We start from the raw sequence: 18870 nt of genomic DNA, 5'->3' as shown, positions 1-18870 counted from the left end.
AGGCGGGGCCTCAGCCAGCAACCACACGGGGGGAGCTGGGGGCGGAGCCTTGCTACGAAAAAAAAGTGCACCCTTTAGTCCAGTGCGCCTTATATGATCTACAAAGTTGTGAAATTTGCCGACTTCCCAGGGGTGCGCCTTATAGTCCGGTGTGCCTTATGGTTGTGAAATTACTGTACTCAGTATGGATGAGAATCTGGGCATTTGCGAATAGTACTGGATCTTAAGTTGTTGTTTTCTAAAAAGGTATGTCATCAACAAAAATTCCCTAGTGGCAACAGGCATTGCAGGAGTGCTTGAGAGTGAGGCAAATCTCCATGTTCTGCGAACTGTCTTGTCTGCACCCCATGCTCTCATTGCTTCCTCTTAGTTACGGTACTAACAAGAAGTGTTTATGCCTCCAATCTCTGATGAATTTAAAATAGAAAAAAAGGTGTATTTTTTGATATAATTGAAAAGTCCTGACTGGCATTTTAGCTGTTGAATATAGAACCCTCTTTGCAGTGCTGTTGGCTGTGATCTCATTGTTTCACTGGAAAGCTTTGAGGCTCTTTCATGTGGCCAGTGCTCTCCATTTTGGACAAGATGTGAACCAGAACTTCTGAACATTTCTGGATGAAAGGTTTCGCTGTCTTTTAGAGCAGATTAAGTTCAATTTGACCAATTTTTGCATTTTACTCTGTCTAATTCTGAACTACATTTTCTTAATAAAAACCTGTATATTTCCTGTCAAGTGTTTTGAATAGTACTCTTACTGGAAATAGTTGCTGTGTTTTAGTTTACAGTTAATATTTCCAGCTCCTCTGTTTATAAACAAGTTCCTTCTTTACATGAAAGCAATGTGGAGGAGGAAGAGTCCTAATGTAGTAAAGGAAGAAAGGAGAAGAGAAATGTAGCCAGGGCTAAAGGTTATGACTGGGAGAACCTCAACTCATATCTGGGACAGGAACACAGTTTTGGTCTTTGTAGGGACACTTAAATTAATAGAGAGCAAGTAAGGACTTAGGAGTCATAAATTAGGAAAATCAAAATATTTGCTAAGATGTGGGCAGTAGAACGAGGGCAAGAAATGACAGAGTAGTCAGAAATGTTCTGAGTTCATACAGCTTTTTGTAGCTACAGTTCCTGTCCATTCTTGTTTTCAGGATGGTCAGGCTGAGAATGGGGCATTATATGAACAAGTCTTGGATATTCAGAACTGCAAAGTATGCCTGAATCTTTAAAGTAGTGTGTGATAGTATGACCTAAGTGGTACCCAAATTACTTAAAATTTTTAGTCTAAATGTTTGTGCCCTATATTGAGGATTGTAAACAGAATTAAACCCTCTCAGCATACAGGGAGGTTTCTGAAGAATAATTTATTTGTGAAACGTTTCAAAACTGGTGAATAGCAATGAAAAGCAATGAAGATTTTAACATTTTCACAGCAGGCTGAGGAATTGTGGAGTACAGTGCATTTCTTAATGCAGTCCTTACTTGGATATGTAGGGCACTATGGATAAAGAGAGAGAAATTCATTTACTTTTCAAGTGGATGCAGATACTACTAGAAAAATGAAAATTATTGGAAAATACACTTGAAAATAATTTGCTGGAGGTTGATACTGTCTGTATGTGGAGAATAATGCACTCTATTGGTATGGTGCACACAAAGTATCCAGTAAGGTGAAATTGAGTGAATTGAGAATAAGTAAATGAATCTCTGGAAGAATCTTCTAAGGAAAAGGTCTTCTTCCCCACCAAATGTGTTTTCCCTTTCAAGCAGGAATTAGTTTAGGGAATTTAATTGCCCTGCGTTATTCTGCAGTGAGAAGAGACCGTTGTAATGACCACTTCATGCTTCTCTAGCCTTTAAATCTGTTAATTGTGCCTCACCATTAACAAGTGAACAATAAGGATACGGCAGCCTGTCAAATAACCAATTAACTGAGTAGCCTTCCCTCCAATGTAATGATACAATTGTGAGTAGATGACAGCAGTGAAGAAAATAGCAATAGAAAAGGCAGTAACTGAGGCATCATTTGTTTTAATCACAACTGTAAATCTTTAATGAAGACACAGTGTGCAGAAGTGCTGAGTGGGGCTTCAGAGTAAGATAAACTCTTGTCTTGGTGGACAATAGACCCAGGACAGTTATAGCACTAGTTAAAATTCCAGGAAAAACAAATTATGAGAGTTCATCCTGATAGAGCTGTCATACTGAGAAAACTGGGCACGTTTTCAAAAACAATAGTCACTTCAGCATGCATATTTGCAGATGTTGATCTTAAGATAACTTTTCATTTCCAAGTGATGGATTCTCAATAGTTTCTGCAAACTTACTCCCACTGGTATCTGTTTCCTGTCTTGAAATTGGGAGTGAGCTTGTATTTCTTTATTTGGGATTTGTTGAGTTATTTTTCCCCTGAAGTTACTTAACAGTTGTCTCACACTTTCATTGTAACAGAAAGCATCTTAGACTTGTAGTGTGGTCTTTGTATTTGAATAAACCTTTAAAATTGCATATTCAAATAAAGATATGACTCTTGAAAGAAGAAATACAAGAATAATGATTTTATTTGCCTCTTTTCTTTTCTTATTCTAGCACCCTCTATGCCACCATATGAACTTGAAACACCTTTGAATCAAACTGACAGCACTGTGACAGTCTTGCTGAAACCTGCACAGAGCAGAGGCGCTCCTGTCAGGTACTGGGGGGAAAATTCTTTATGGAATTAAAAACCAAATTGATTGATTTCGGAGCATATTTTCTGGGGATTTTCTACACAGCAATCAGTGTCTAAATTCATGTCTGTATTAGCTCTAATTAAATTAAATAGCTGAGGAAAACGAAAGTGCTTTGATGTTGAGTGTTCACGTATTGTTTAAAGGATTTGATCCAGATGCAAGTGGCTTGTTCTTTGAAGATAAGGAACAAAGCCATAGTTCTGTTGTCTGGGTGGCTTCTTTAAGGTAATTGCTTACTGCAGTGTTATAAGTTCAAGGGCATATCACATTTTTTATGCTGAGCTACTGTCTTTAATATTCAATCTTCTTGTTTACTTCACAGATTTAAGGTAGTCAACTCTTAGTAAGTTAGCCAATTTAAACAGTATGTACTGTAATATATGTAAAGTATTTTCAGTATTTGACCACGATAGCAGAAATAATAATTTTAAAAAGCAACCTTTTAAACCAATATCTTGGATTCTTCAGTGTTGTAAAGTATCCATTAATGAATTTCCAGTTTTCAGAAGTTTATCTCCCTGCCAGATACATGGTACTGTGTAAGTTCTTCATTATTAGAATAAAGGATGCCTGATTTTCAGTGAGGAAGACAGAGAAATTATTAGATTATTTCAAATGAGAACCAGTAATGAACTCAATACTCTGAATAAAAAAAACCAAAGGTGAGAGAGAGATTTTTCGCAGCTATAGGGTGTTTTTCCTTTTGGGTAATTGTGTATCCTCCTTAATTATTTTATTACTGTAGGAAGAGTTTCCATGTATACTGAGTGACTATCATGTATTTCCATCCTGTGCTGAAGTTTTTGATAATTTCAGTTCATCTGGGAAATAGAGATCTGGTATGCTCATATGTGCATGAATGAAAAGAAGTGTTCTTTGGGTTTTTTCAGAATATTCATACAATTCTTATAATTAGGAGTTTTTAATACTAATTATATATATTTTATGTACATAGGTACATTTTGGAAATGCTATTCAGTCATTCATTCAGACACCTTTTTAAAAAGAAAATGTAGCACATTTTCAGACACAGAAGTCTGAACCACTCAAGAAAAAGAGGCAGCAAATATTACAGCACATTTAATGAAACTGATTTAGCAGGTTAGATTAGAAACAGAATTATCCGATATTTGTCTGACTTTATCTCACAAAGCTCTAGTGTAGTCCTTCTGAATTCAAGCACTGGATCAAAATGATACAAGTTGGAATCATTGTTTAAACATTAACATATTAGGCTATTAATAAAAAAATGGTTTCATTCTTTTTGTCTGCATCTTGAACTAAAGATGATTGGCTCCTATACCAGTAGTGACATATCAGAAACTTCACTGACAACAAAAAGGAGCTCATTAGGAGATGAAAGTGTGCCAAATAAGTGGATGAGTGGTTAAGGAAATGGGAGGAGAGATTTAAAGTGACATGAAGCTACAGAACTGACAGATGAACACACAGCAGCAAACCTACCAAGCTCCTCTGCAACAGGTCTTAGAATGAAGGCTGACTGCCAAATTAGAGTGTAAATGCTGGGTGAAGCAGAGTGAAAATGAAAGTAAGAATTTCTTAATACTTCTAAAGTTTTATAGTACATTCCACTCCAAGCACGCGGCTTGCAAAACACATTCTGCATATGGATTTTATCATCTTACTCTGTATTCATTGGGTGTTAAAAGTTTAGTCATACTTCATTTATCCACACCACTAGGCAAGATGCCTTGTCTATTGATTCTGCTACAGCTACCGGCTTGGTTAATGCAGATATTTGAAATGGCACTAAACTTGCAGTTGATGACTGTTGTTGTTTTATTGATCAACACATCAACCATGACACATAAAATTCTTCAATTTCTGAGATGGAAAAGGAGAGCACAAATTCTGCCATTCACGTCAACAAAGCTGATACCTGAGGTCATTCTGAAGTCCAGCTTTATTTCCTGTAATTAAATTCTTCTTCTCTTCTTAAATAAGAAAAATCCTGATATTTTATGCCACTTAGGATCTGCACACAGCCAGCGCAACATCAAAAGAGAGAAGGTGCAATGCTGATTGCTTAAATGTTGATTCAAAAAACAGACTTTATAGAAATGTTCAGAAAGCTCTGTTTACAATGATGAAGTACACAATAATCATGAAGGCCAAATGGCATTTCAGGTTGTTTTAGAATTCATAAGACTGGACATGATTGAAATGTATTTTGTCGGTTTTTTAATACAACAAATACTGCTTGCTTTGTCTCCATTTCAGGTCCAGCATGTTTTATGGCTGCTGCTGTCTTTGTTTCAAGGAGATTATGTTGGAATTATATATGTTTAAAGCGGTAATGCGTTCAGTAATGATGAATGTATGCACTTGTTTAACAGCTGGCTAAGCTATTTTGACTTTTAGAGTGATTGTAATTTACAAGGCTTAAATGAAACAAGAAATGTTTAATTTAAGATTATTCCTTTGTGGAAATTGTGTAATATATGTCTTATTGCAGATATTCTCTTTTTTTCAGAAATTTGAGTTTAAGAGTCAGTAAAGTTTTGACTCATTTACATTAAAAGCATACAAATGCAAATATTTTTTTCTATGAGGGCTCTTCAACATCTGTTGAGAGGGAACTCACTCTTCCAAGGCAACACATTTTGTACATTTTACTTCTCCAGGGCAAGTTAGCTTAAAGTTCAGAAGACTCTGGAGCTAAATTTTCTTCAAATGTACAAATTGGTCAGTGCCATACACTCAACTAAGGAATTCTAATTTATTGCAAAGATCTGGCTCGTACACTGGAATGAGAACTTAATGCTCAGCTACTGCATGCATTTAGTGCTATTTATACATTCAACTGTGTTAGAACTTTAGATTGTTTGTCACATTGCATTATAAAAGATTCTTGTGACCTCCTGTGAAAAAAAGTTATCTTGAAAGATTTTAGCTTCAGCAGGAGAATGAAGTTTTCTTTGTTCTACCTATTTCTATTCAGTCTTGCCATGAAAAAGGTCAAGTGTTTCCACTTCTTTTATCTGTTTACATTAGCAGCAAAATGTTGTCCCCATACCACCCTCTTCCTGCTATTCTATGCCACATCCTCAAAAAACTTTAATAGTAAACATCCCGAAGTTTTTGACTCAGATAACGCTGGAACTACCTGGTGATAGCAAGTCTTTGTGAGGAGCAGACTTGAGAAAGGAGCAAAATGGATAAGAAAGATGACAAGACCATCTAGGCTCTTCTCTGCCTCATGATCTGCTTTTCATACTACATTATTACAGAGTTTGCTCAACTGGATTTGCCCCATTAAACTCTTTGGGCCAGTTAATGGCCCATTCAGCCAACCCTTTTAGTCTTACAGACGCCACAGACATTTGGTACTTTCCTACTCCACTCTGAAATGAAAAAACAGGATGACCAAATGTGAGGGAGACAATTGCAGCAATTGCCAAGTGGTATAATTTAAAAGTAGCTTGAAGAAAATATGCAGAAGGAAGCAAATAAAGTTTGAAATGTGTGAGTTGAGAGCTAAGCATTCTAGAGTGAAGGCAATCTGTGTACCCTCCATGCAGGTCCTTTATCACCCAACTGCCCAACTTCTTCCATTTGCATAAATAAGAACTCTACTGAGAAAATAATGCAAACATCTCTTTACTTAAAGTGCTTAATTCTGAAACATACTTTTAATCTCTCTGCCTTGAAGAAGTAACATTATTATTATACTTCAAAAGGCCATAATAAGATAATAAATATTTTGCAATACAACTGGAAACTACCATATAAATTTCAAACTACATGTTATCTAAAGCAATAAGCACTCCTTTCTACTACCTCATCAGAGGGACACATGAGATTGCCTAAATTTCACAGAAATGCACATTTTGTTTGGGCTTATCCAGACCTTTAAAGGCATTGTGTAAGTACTTGGTTCATTGTCACAGCTGGAATGAGGGTTATCTGGTCCCTGGCATAGGAACAGCATGATTCACAGGAAATTCTAATGGTGTAAAGAAACCTTTGTCAGCCAAGTTCAAGGAGTGTTTAATTCTGTATGTGGCTTAGCTATTTCAACAGCACTCAGAGTTTGATAGTTCTTAAATGAATGACAGAGGACACCTAATTCCTACCCACTGACAGTAGAAGGATGGAGTGAGTTAATCTGAGGGGTCACCTCGAAATGCAAAGTCTCGCATGTAATGCAGCAGTTCCCCACAGAATCACCTCGTGCTATGCGTGAAGCAGAGGTCACAGTTGCCTTCCCATGCCTGCCACACATACTGCAGGGCAGGAGGAGTGTGTTAGGGCCTCATCTCCTCCCTTCAACATGACTGGTGCTGTGAGGACCCTCTTTCCCCATGTCTGACCATTGTCTCTCCTCTGTTGCTGTGTCCGCTCCCTTCCTCGTAGGCTGGCAGCAGCATTGGCGCTCTTGTGCCACGTAGGTTAGGTCATGCAGCACTGTCCAGCCACTTCCATGTGAGGAAATGGGGTCATCTCAACACTGATAGAGCTTTTTCAGAATTCTCCAGTCTGACAGCCTTCTAGAAAAGCTATTGCCTGCCTTTATTCTTTACAAAAATCACTCTCTTGGTCAGGAGATCAGCAGATTTAATTGTTTCACTGGCAATCAAGAAATCAAAAAAAAACCAAACTAGCAAGCCAGGCAGGCTGTTTAGAAACACAAGCAGATATCACTGGAAGCAACAGGGTTTCAAACACTCTGAATACAAAAGTTTCAGGATACTTTCCATTACGATGAAAAGTCCATGAGACACTTGTATTGCTCTTGTGAGTGTGTTGTGATCACAGGCTGGGCCTCAAAGTTGCAATGCACTTCTCAAAGTTCCTGATATCTCTGTCTGAATTTCTTTGTTGCACACCATTAGTTACTGTGCATGATTTATGAATGCAGACATCATGAGTATAATTATACATTCAGAATATGTGAGCAAATGAGTTTTGAAATGGGAGAATGCTGATTGGCACGAGAAGAGATGTTAGTGTTCTGTATGGACAAAAACATGGCAACACCACATGTCGATAAAGACATTGCAGTATCTTCATTTTTAGCTATGTCCTCTCAAAATTCCTGCCTTGCACATTATGTAATGCTATCATATTTTTGTAATTTCTTTCTATTCCCAGTGGCATTACATGGTAATGCAGTAATGAGAAAAAAGAAAATCCTGTGTAGACACAACTGAGGAGAGAAGTATCAGAACTGTACAATAATGAGCAGAATTCGGAAAGCTTCAGATAAAACAGTCTGGATATTAGATGTATTTATGAAAAATAAATGAGCATGTTGAAATAATGTGACTATACATGTTTAAGTACTGTTACTCACTCACTAATATTCAAAATACAGCCTACTGTGAGTCTACAGGATCTAAAGAGTGTGAAGGGAACTCTTTAATTTGCTTGCCACAAGCATGCTTTCTATTGCTTAGGGTCTGTAAATATAAAGGCCTAAATTGTGTGCTATAGGGTCAACTCTTTCCAAATCATAGTTTTACAACCTCTAAGGCAACCAGTAAAGTTATTTGAGGATGTCTGTGGTAGAGAAGGGATTGGGTTTTATTAATGCCCATAATTGTCACTTCTTTATAGCAACAAGTATAATTATTTACAGCAGAAGGGTCAATTTCTGTTTCATTGAGGGAACAGTGCAGTAATTGCTTATGCTATAAAAATGCTGTAATTCTTTTTTGTTATGCAGTAGAACTTGTCCTTGGATTTTTTTACTGTGACTTGAACTAGAATTTATGGTACCTATTGCCTGGACATGCGTGGTGCAGCTTCACATGTCCCGTTGTCTTGTTCAGAAATTTCCATGGTTCTTTTGCTGTGACTTCTCACATAGTCCCCGGGTAAAATGAGTATTGATTCTTGATTTCTGCAAGTACTAATTTGTCTCACTGAGAATTCAGCACGTAATGACACCTGTCATTTAGCAATTAATAGGAATTAATCTATAATAAGTAAAGCAAGAAAGAGCAATTCAAGAATAAAAGAGAAAATAGGTTATTCCATATCTCTGAGGAGATTAATTTCAGTTTCATAACTCACTAATACTTTCTCACAGATTTTCATTGTAATTAGCAACTTTAAAATTTGCTGCACTATTATGAGGCTTTGCTTTTTTTTTAACCTTCTTTCTACATGCTGGCCTTAAGTAAGTTGCAGTGGAGACCCTATCTTTGCAAAATTCCTTATGATAATCTTCTCTATGTTACTTGTCTCTCATTCTGATAGTGTGATAGTCCAGTTCATCTATACAGTTTCTTTGTTAAGATCCTTTGAAGCACTGGGTTTTTCCAGTCTCCCTCAGGAAGGCTGAAGTACAGCAATAATTCAACCAGTGAATCATTAGCTCTTGAAACTCACACCTGTTTTTCTGGCTCTGGATTGCCAACTTAAGTCAGAATTGATAAAACATGTTTTTCAAATGTAGTTACTAAAATGAACAGCTCAATCTCTGAGTATTCAAGGAACGAAATAGGGTCATTTTTTCATGATCCCTTTAAGAGGGGTGACTACTCAGTGCTCAGACTAATGTACTTGAGCTCAAACTTAAGGTGTGCATATTTACCAGTGAAATTTGTGTGCATGTTTACCAGTGAAATTTGTATGTCCAGTACCATTCTCTTGTGCTGAGGCCAACTGGCTAAAACCATTCTGTATTCCTGCTGCAGAGCTCCCAGGCACTAGGACCCCTAAACAGATTGCCATTTGGGAATGGGCCCTGATTCATGTCTGGAAATTTTGGGGAGAGTGGTAGCTGGCCAGTGTCACAACACTCCTGGGGACCTTCCCAGCAATTTAACAGGGAGGACAGTGTTGCATAAATAGCTTAGATGGATTTTAAGCAGCTCAGTGTTAGCAAGTCTGAGCCACCAACCTGTTCTCAAATATCATATTTTTCCAATAAAGCAGCAGAAACCTTTGACTAGGAGTAAAAAGTTCCTGAAGCTCCTCTCAGGCAAACAAGAGACCTGAAGTCCATGTTCTTTTCTTATGGGACTTTTGGTGTGTTACAATTCAGGTTGTATTTAAATAAAAACAGAAGTAATGGACAGAATAAAGAAAGTCTCCACTTCATTATACAGGTTTCATCGTGTACACTCTCCTAACTCTCTGATTTTTCTTGTATTTGTGTTTTCATGCTAGGCCAGCCTCAGGAGACCACAGTAATGCTGTACAGAGGGTTGGGGTGTGGGAGCAGTGTGGTGAAAGACTCTCAGGTTGAAAACAGTATTTAACTCCAGCCTCTGGTTTGTGCACACCTGCTAGAGCTGTTAGATGATTGTGGAAAAAACTGGTATGAAAGTCACATCTCTCCTGAGAGAGCTCAGACACTTGTATCTTAAGCAGATATAGACCTATGCAGTCAAAATCTCACATAAACTGTATTTTAGGTCTTTAAATGTAAGTATCTACATCTGTCTGAGTTTAGGAAGTTCCTCGATTGGGTGCATTGATTATCCCATAGGGACAGTTTGAGAGGTACAATCCTACCTTCTCCCACTGGGTGTGTAGGGGGCTCAAATGTCCTGGGTGCTTGCCTTGAGAGAAGGAGGCATTTAATGTTGGGATCACAGTGAAGGAATTATGAACATCACGGGAAATTACTGCACTGCATGATTTTTGAAGGAGTACTCAGTTTAAACATTCCTGAGTTCGAATGCAGAACAACCAGAGCACTCCTTGAAAATGTAAGGAAGAGATGCTGTTACTCTGTGCTTACTGATGTGTGACAGGGATTTGTTTTCATTTTACTGTGTGCTAGGAAAGGATTGAAGGGGGGAGTATGTGGGCCAGCTGTGTTTTCCCAGGTGGTTGTTGAACAGGATTATGTGTGGTTGTACTTTGTGGAGACATTTTAAAGTAATTTTCTGACAGTGTGCATCACATGTATGTTAGATTGTAGCCATTGTGCTGAGTGACCCATTCTAAATTCCTGTAAAACTGGTTAGGAGTTACTAGGCACATGCAACCCACTGCTCTTTCTGGGAGCTTTCACTGTTGACCTTAACGTGTATTATGTGTGTGCACTTCCCATATCCTTGTCGGTGTGAAATTACTGTAGCTTATCATCTTACCTCAGTTCTTTTGTTTTTGCAAAGGTTTGAATCCCATCAGTATTTTTCCTCTCAAATTCTACATACCAAAGTGCGGTGACCCAAGTGGAAAGAGTGATGTCACCTTTGGTCTTCGTTCACCCATTTGACTAAACAAGTGCTCAAGTCAGGTTTGCAGGTCTTACTGGAAACCCTATCTGCTTGGCCCTTGTTAGTGCTCAAGCCTTGGCAATGCTGCACATCAATATTTCTGTTCTCTAGATATGCCATATACTTTCTATTTTTTGTGAGTCTCAAGATTCAGTTCCTTTTCTTTCATAAGTATGTAAATTAAATACGTATTTTTAAGTGATTCCTAAGAGCTCTGAAACAGAGACTGTACATGTTCACTGTGCTGTATAGTGACATACTGAATTATCAACTGAGAGGTGACCCAATGCCTGGTTTTTTTATAGATCTACAATATAAATATAACACATTTTAATCCGTTTGACAGTAACCCTGTCTGCAGCATTGAATTGGGATGTTGAACAGAAAATGCTGTATAGCCTTCAGGATGAGATGCAAAGTTTGCCTTTTATGAGTTAACAAGAAGGACGAGTGTTGTAAGATAGAGGCTCATTTTTGGAACCAACAGAGGAGAAGAAAGTGTGTGTGGATGGCTTACAGTATGACTGTGAATTATCAAAACACAGCATGGCTGTGAAATAGGCAAATAGACTGTACTTGCAGGTGGGATTTCCAGCAGAGGTGACAAACTGTGAGCACCATTGTACAAGACACTGGCAGGACCTCATGAAGCTCCTTGTTCTGATCTACCAAGAAATACCAATGTACTTGCACTACAACAGTGCAGTGTTTTGGCATAAATGGTCATGGAAAACCTGTTTTACATATGGAAGAACCAAGAGAACTCAACTTGTTTTTAGCTAGCCAGTAAAGGCCAAGAGAAGAAATGGTTATTTTCTGAAAATGCATTGGAGGAATATACTTCAGAGGGGAAGGAGAACAATCTTAGTTCAGAGAGCATATATGTAAACAGCTCCAATATAAATTATTTAGGCAGTGGTGAATTGGAACAGATCAGGAAGGTGGTGCTAGTTAGAGCTACTTAGAGTCACACAGCACTATGGTCACACAGCCAGAAGTATGTTTTTCAGTGTTCTATATATGACACCCTCCAAAAGAGCACAAACTTTTGTCAAGATTCTCACATGAATCAGAGTTGTCTGAATGACAAGGAGCAAAAAGTCAACGGGATTTTTTAGGTTGCAACACCATAGCAATCAGTGTCACTTTAATTGGCTTTTCTACGGATTTTTTGACAATGGTGCATTTCCATTCTGCCATTGACCTTAGGAATTTTTCTCAAGTATTGTGCATTTTGAGCAAGTTTGTGTGAGCCCTTATTCACTAGCAAACATTAAATGACTGCATTTAAAAAAAATTCTGTTGCTAATACTTACATGTACAGCAGGAGGACTATGGTTTCCAGAACAAAGTAATTTGGGGCAATTCCTAACTCTCAGTATAAATTTTTGATTGAACCATTCTAAACCACTGAACCATTTGTACTAAAGCATTTTGATCACACATTGCAAGCAATCAAATAAATGCTTTTATTTGATACTAAGCAATGTTAAAGGAAACAAGAGGATAAAGAGGAATGCTGCATGGAAAGAGGAAGAAAGGCTATAGATGCACTCCAAGTGAAACACTGTCATTCCCCACACTTGATGCTGAAGGAGTAATCATTTTGCTGAATATTAACATGTAAACTTTCTGTTATGCTGTTCATTTAAGTAGGAAAGGAAATCACTGGCATTTACAACAAGCATCATGACTCTAAAGCATTGCTAAGTAAAAGCTAATCTGCTCAACTGGATTACATTAAATGACACAAAGAAACATTAGAGTCACTTACTGGGCTCTACAACTGAAAGCACCAGCTCTTTAGTCAGGAGAAGTGTAAAAGCCTCAGCCTAAAACAGCCTCAGAGAGCAGTAGGATAGATGTGTAAGGCATTATAAAAATGTTGAATTTAGGGAGAAAGTACCATGGGGAAATCAGATGAGGACAGATGAATTAACTGCATTCTCACATCTAGAGTTGGAGGTGTTTTCAAGAACAGCCTCGTAGGGTAGTAGAAGCACAAGGCCAAAATCTCATCTGTATTTAACAGTTGTGCTAATCCTGAACTGTACCGAATCTTTTATCTACAGCCAGATTTCCTGTGGGAAGAGCTGTACAATGTCATGCTGCCAAGGTTTCTATGCCACCTAATCCTACCAGAGTCATTCCCAGTGCAGGGAGGAGGAAGAGTTATACCTTCACTGACAGAATAGAAGGTCAGCCTTGTATTTATCCACAGAAGTCCTGAAAACTGGGGACGATGCCACAAAAACTGACTTGTTTGCTTGTATCTGCCTGCATCATTTTGCACTGCTGATTAAAGTGCCCTGCAGAGCTTTTTTGTAGGGAAGAAAGAATGAAAATGAGCACAGTAATCTCCGTTTCCAAATTGCTGGACCGAAACCCACTGCATTTAAGTTGTGGAAGGAGACGATAGGATTGAGAGGCGAGAATTCTGTTGTGGTTGTTTTTGCTTTGGTCTTGCTCTCCTACAGCAGAGCCAGCAGGAGAAAATGTGCCTGTGCCTTGGGTGCTTAAGTGATTACACTGGCTTCTGCAGTTGCAACTGAAGCACAGGCATGTGCTACTTCTCACCAATTTTCCCGTGAAAACAAAGCATCTGGCAAGAGAAGATGGACAAACGAGACCACATCTTAAATGACCATAGTGGATCTGTTGGAGCTAGTCTCTCCATGTTCTACGTTGAATCTTCTCACTGAATAGATTAAAAACTTCATATCCACTGTGAGTGCTTTAATGAGCAGTAAACAGTTTCCAAGCTTTGAATCAAAAAACCTGTTGAAGTTGGCTTGTGTATTCAGTCAGCTGCCTCAGCAAATATTTTTCTTCCTGTGCTGTACACAAACCAGCAGATTGCAGAGCATCCTTAAATAAAGGGAAAAAATAAGCATTCTCCCTCTACTTACAAACTGCCCATTTTAATACATCTATTTTCTTAATTCCCCAGCTCAATTCAGTAGTTAAATTCCAGGGCACAGCTTTGTAGAAGATGTAGGATATGTTTAGTGTTAACAGTGTTATTAATCCATTAGCTGATCTCCTGCTCTAAATCCTACTTCTTAATTTCTGTGTAATATCCAGACCCCTTGACCAATTTGCATGTGCATATTAATTCACATTCATAAATAAAAGCTGTGCAACTGGCCATAGTCATGCCCACAAACACTGGTGTATTTCCAGACTGTCCACACCTCATGGACACTCTCCAGAGCATAGTTACAGCATTGCAGTAGTTTATTGTTTACTAGAAAACATTGAACTAGAGTAACACCTGTAATCTTTATAATCCATTTCTCTTAATAGAATTATTTTTTTATTCATAAACCCCTGAAGATATTTCAGTATACATGCAGCTCTTATTGTTGTGTTCTGAAATCCAGAAGCTGCATGTTTTTCTTACTTTCTGCAAACTGCGTTTTCTACAAATTTGTGGAGAACAGAATGAAAACCACTGCTCTAGGACGTAGCATCTCATGTAATACGTGTAAATTGGAGAACTAGTGTGTCTTTATCATTTATGTGTGGATTTAGATCTGAGGGAATGTTCCAATTCCTTAAGGATATAACATAATTTCTCAAGGTATTTTTTTCACTGCTCTTCTGATTTAACTTTGTGTAGCTATTGATTTTCTTCATGGTTATTGAGGAAGAAATCTCTTATTTGAAAGTGGCCCTGTATTTCTTTGAAAGTAGATGTTACTTGGGCAGGTTCTTGCATGAAGACTGCTGCTTTTTTCTGTTACTCCATTTCACTTAATTCCAGTAGAGTATTTTATTGTATCGTATCTACTCTGAAGGTTGTAGAATGGAAACAATATATTATAGTATTTATTTAAAAACAGATGCTTGAATTTCAGAATTATTTAGTGAAAATGACATAACACGTTCATCCCATTTAGACTTAAAGAACTACAATTGCCTCTCTTAGGTGGGAATTGGCCTTCCTGTTTTCTTGAGAATCCAAGTAAATTGGTCATTCATAGCTTGCTAGATGTATTTTCTACATAATTTGTGAAGACAGAGTAAAGCATGGCATCCTATTCTTTAGTAAGAAAAATACCTGATCCGTTTCTCCTTTGCTTCCTGCCTCACATAGAGGAGTGGTACCAGGTGGAATCTGATGGGTGCCAGCGACAACTTTGCTGGAGCTGAAGATGTGTTGTAATGAATCTTTGCATTCCAGTCATAAGCAATTTTCGAGCAGCAGTGAGCTTGTCTTTGAGTATCAGAAAGTTAGGCACACACTTGCAGAAGTGAGACTTCTGAGTCTGATGGGCTGTGTGATCTTGCAGATTGTTGCATATTGGTTTGCATGTGTTCAGACTCCTGGAATTTTCTTTTGTATCTTCCTCATTGATGTGTACTTCAGTACCATTGTGTATCAGCATTTTCCTTCTCTGTGGCAGATTGAAAAGAAAGGAACAGCCAACCCTGACATGGCTTTCTGTTTTGAGTATTTCCTTCAGATCCCTTCTAACTTTGCTCTTTTTTAGACTAAATTATTTTGGACAGTTTTGCTTTCTTTAATTTCTTTTAAACTGTGACAAGACTTTATGCCTTTTTCCATGCTTTCCTGTTGTTCTGTAAATTGGCCTTGGCAACCTGAAAACTGGTGAGTTAAATGGTGTAATATTGGCTTATAAAAGCACTTTGCTTGCTGTACCAAGATACTTTTATCTTGTGCTTATGAACTTACCATTTTTCTGTGTTCTTTTTAAAAAGAAATTAAGCAAAGAACGTAAAGCTGATTAAGAAGCTTTGAAATGGTCTTTGGATTGTTCCAAGTATCATAAATGTAAATTCATTGAAAGTCTGTTTTCTGGCGTGGTACCAAAATATACTGCCATAGTTTCAGCAAAATTTGTTGAAATAGAAAACAATGTTAATAGAAAACACAGTTCATCGGACAAAAAGAATCTTATTTTATGATCTAATGGCACATTTTAGCCTGCAGTAATAGATAAGATTTCTTAGTTCTTCTGATTCGCTACTAAGCATAGGATTTCAAGGTCATATTATTTGATTTGGACTGACTTTGGCTCACAGTTGTGCTTGTTTGCAATCTGGTCACATTCTGCTAAATCTTTGATAATGCATCTGACTTCACACTCGTGTAAATCAAATAGATGGGAAAAAAATATGTATTAAGAAGTCTTAGAATAGCTGATATTCCACAGCTGGTATTTTTTGAAAAACAAACAAACCAAAAAAAGAGGTTTTCTAAGATGGTATAACCACATCTACTTACAGTTTGGTTCTGAGAAACTGGCAGTCTGACTGAAATGAAGAATTCTAGAATAAACTGCTAATTCTTGCCACCATATAAGGTGTTTATTTTGCATACTATACATAATATCTAACCTTTCATTACAAGTGCTGTGTCCTTGTGCTTGTTACAAATTTCTAATTACTAAATTACTGTGACATCAAAGAAAAAATACTCAGATAAAGAAATCTTTAAATTAGTTAAGTAAAAAAAAAATCTACAGCAAAAGTCTTTCATCTTGACCTAATTTACTTGAAATTCTATGCCTGATGTGAAGATTAATAACAGGTGGCCTTTTAGGGATCACTCAGCTTGAGTCTAATGTTCTAGTTGTTCTTTTATTATCCCAAACATCTATAACTAAAGGATTTTTTCACTATGCCCTTTGTTCACAATATGGGACTGTAATTGAGTTCATATTTCTCGCCCAACCTTTCAGCTGTAATTAATATTTTATTATATCAGATTTTATCACTAAATAGCCTAGCAGCAGGGTATTGAGCCACACACACGCTCCCACACACACATACACACACAAAAGCCATAGTGCCTTACTGATGCCAGACAAGTTCCATGTAATGAGTTATGGTTGAGAGAATACAAAATAAATTCATGGTACCCAGCTAATATTCCAAAGCAATTTAGAACTGATCTTATCCTGATCAAGCCAGGACAAAGAGAAATTAAAGTTACAAGACTGAAATATTCAGTGTTGTGTTATTATATCAGACGTGTGGCCTCTAACAAAAATGGTCTGTGCAAGACCAGCTATTAACTGTTTTCATTATTACATTTTATGAGCAAGACCAGTTTAGGTCATGCTCTCTTTGTACTGAGAGTTACACACTGTCATCTGAGCTCTGCTAAGCACAAACACCTCCACAGCATGACAAATGTTAAAATCTGAACATCTAAGTTGATTTGTTATTTGTCCTTTAAACTGGAATAAACCAAAATTATTTCTTTGCACTATACTGCATACCAAGGAGATGGTGGGTGTTACTCTAAGCTATTCTGATGGAAATAAGGTGTTTTTGATACAAATTTTGAAAGATGGAGAAAGTCTTACCATATAAATATCTGTAAATAAGATTGGATGGAAATGTTTCATAAACCTAGATAACTTTGATGATCGGTGGCTTTCATTATAAAAACTTCCCACATAACTTGTGACTGACTGGCATCCCTGTTCTCAGCAGGATTTTACACAGAAGTCTCCCTCCCCCTCTACCTCTCCCTTTCAGTCTCTCCTTTTTTTCCTCTGCATCCCTCTTTCTCTCCACCTCCCTCTTACCCTCTTCCTTTTTCCCTCTTTGCTTTGAATAAGTGATTAGTGGAAGAAAGTACTCAAATTAAGGACAGATCACCAGCAAGATAGTGTAGAGCAAGCTCTGCACTTGAAATGGTTTGTTCATTGTTTGTTAACAGCAGAAATAGCCTCTTGAAATCCATACCTGCAATTTTTTTTTAATTATTTGTAGTTGTTTGTACACAGCGAAGTTGCTTAGAGAATGAGCAGGCTCTTCCCCAAGGGAGAGCTCTGTTGCAGAGATGAAGAGGAGCTAAGCCTCCTCTCATGGTCACGACAGGAACTGCAGTGTGTTTCTGGCTGCAGATAAGTGTAGCCTTGCTGTGGTGGGAAGGATGGCCAGATCAAGCCCTGGGATCGATGCAGGTGAGAGCACAGTTTTATTTGGGGTAGGAGCAATTTGTTTCACTTTATGCAAGTCAATATATCATGCTTTCTCTATTCCTACATCTCAAGTTAAAAGAAATTGAAGTGCTCTGAAGAAAAAGAGGAAAGGATACCTATATATGACTGTAGACAACTTGGCAGTGGTGAGGAGTGGTGTAATAAGCAGCTGAATGTATAACTCACTCTCTGAAAATTATTTATTTGTTTTTTATTCAGGTTTTCCACATTGACCACCAGAAGATACCAGAATAGTGGCTTTGTGGACTATTTTGTGGAATTAGTAACTTCCCAATCTCTCTGTAGTTTGTATTAAAGGCAAATTGTGAGAAGACCATAAAGAAAGTAGGATGCATCCCTGTTTTGTACTGCTTAGTAATGAAGTCAGTCTCAAAGCCCTGGAGGATCTGAAGCTTTAGGTTAGTTCAGTTTAGACCAGAATCATTTAAGCTAGTGATATTGCTGCTTGGGTTTAAATTAAGAGCATAAAGCCTTGTGGAGTGAGATCAATAGTATCTGGTTCCTAGAGGGACTGAGTCATTACTCAGTAGGAATAAAACTTTTCACTGGTAAAATGAAGAAAGGGAATACTCCTTGTCTTCTGTGTGCTATATTACATGTCCAAGATCAGAATTAAACTTTCTGACTCATAAATAAGTTAAAGTTTACACCTGATTTTTTTTCTGGTTTCCTAAGAAAGCAAGTCTTAAGTATTATCCTGTTCATCTGCCTGTATGTTCCTTCCTTCCCTCCCTCGTTAATATAGGACCTCCTGGAAATTTTCAAGCAATAGTTTGAATGTTGCATAAATAGTACGCCTCTCACATACTTTGAAATTTTTGTGAAAGGCCCAGATCAGCATCTGAAGGGTTAGGTTGTGCTAGAGTATGATTTAGTTCATTTCGTGTGGTCCATCATCAGAGAGCTACAATTCACTTATCAGCAAGCCGATATGTAGCCCAGAAGGAGCCACAGCACGTG

The 18870-nt window shown here is 37.7% G+C and overlaps 1 protein-coding gene across 7 annotated transcripts in view; it reads left to right on the top strand.

The window, feature by feature from the left end:
- The window catches only part of PTPRM (protein tyrosine phosphatase receptor type M), a 447605-nt gene that overhangs the window by 237192 nt on the left and 191543 nt on the right, over positions 1–18870 (top strand). For all 7 annotated transcript variants that reach the window (XM_033068182.2, XM_033068164.2, XM_033068169.2 and 4 more), the window contains one exon: positions 2584–2686. In XM_033068182.2, coding sequence (XP_032924073.1) covers positions 2584–2686 — 103 coding nt within the window. The remainder of the gene's footprint in view (positions 1–2583; positions 2687–18870) is intronic.

Source organism: Catharus ustulatus, chromosome 1, assembly GCF_009819885.2.
Source record: "Catharus ustulatus isolate bCatUst1 chromosome 1, bCatUst1.pri.v2, whole genome shotgun sequence".
NCBI lineage: Eukaryota > Metazoa > Chordata > Aves > Passeriformes > Turdidae > Catharus > Catharus ustulatus.
Note: the sequence above shows the minus strand (reverse complement) of the source record. Positions and strands in the feature narration are given on the sequence as shown.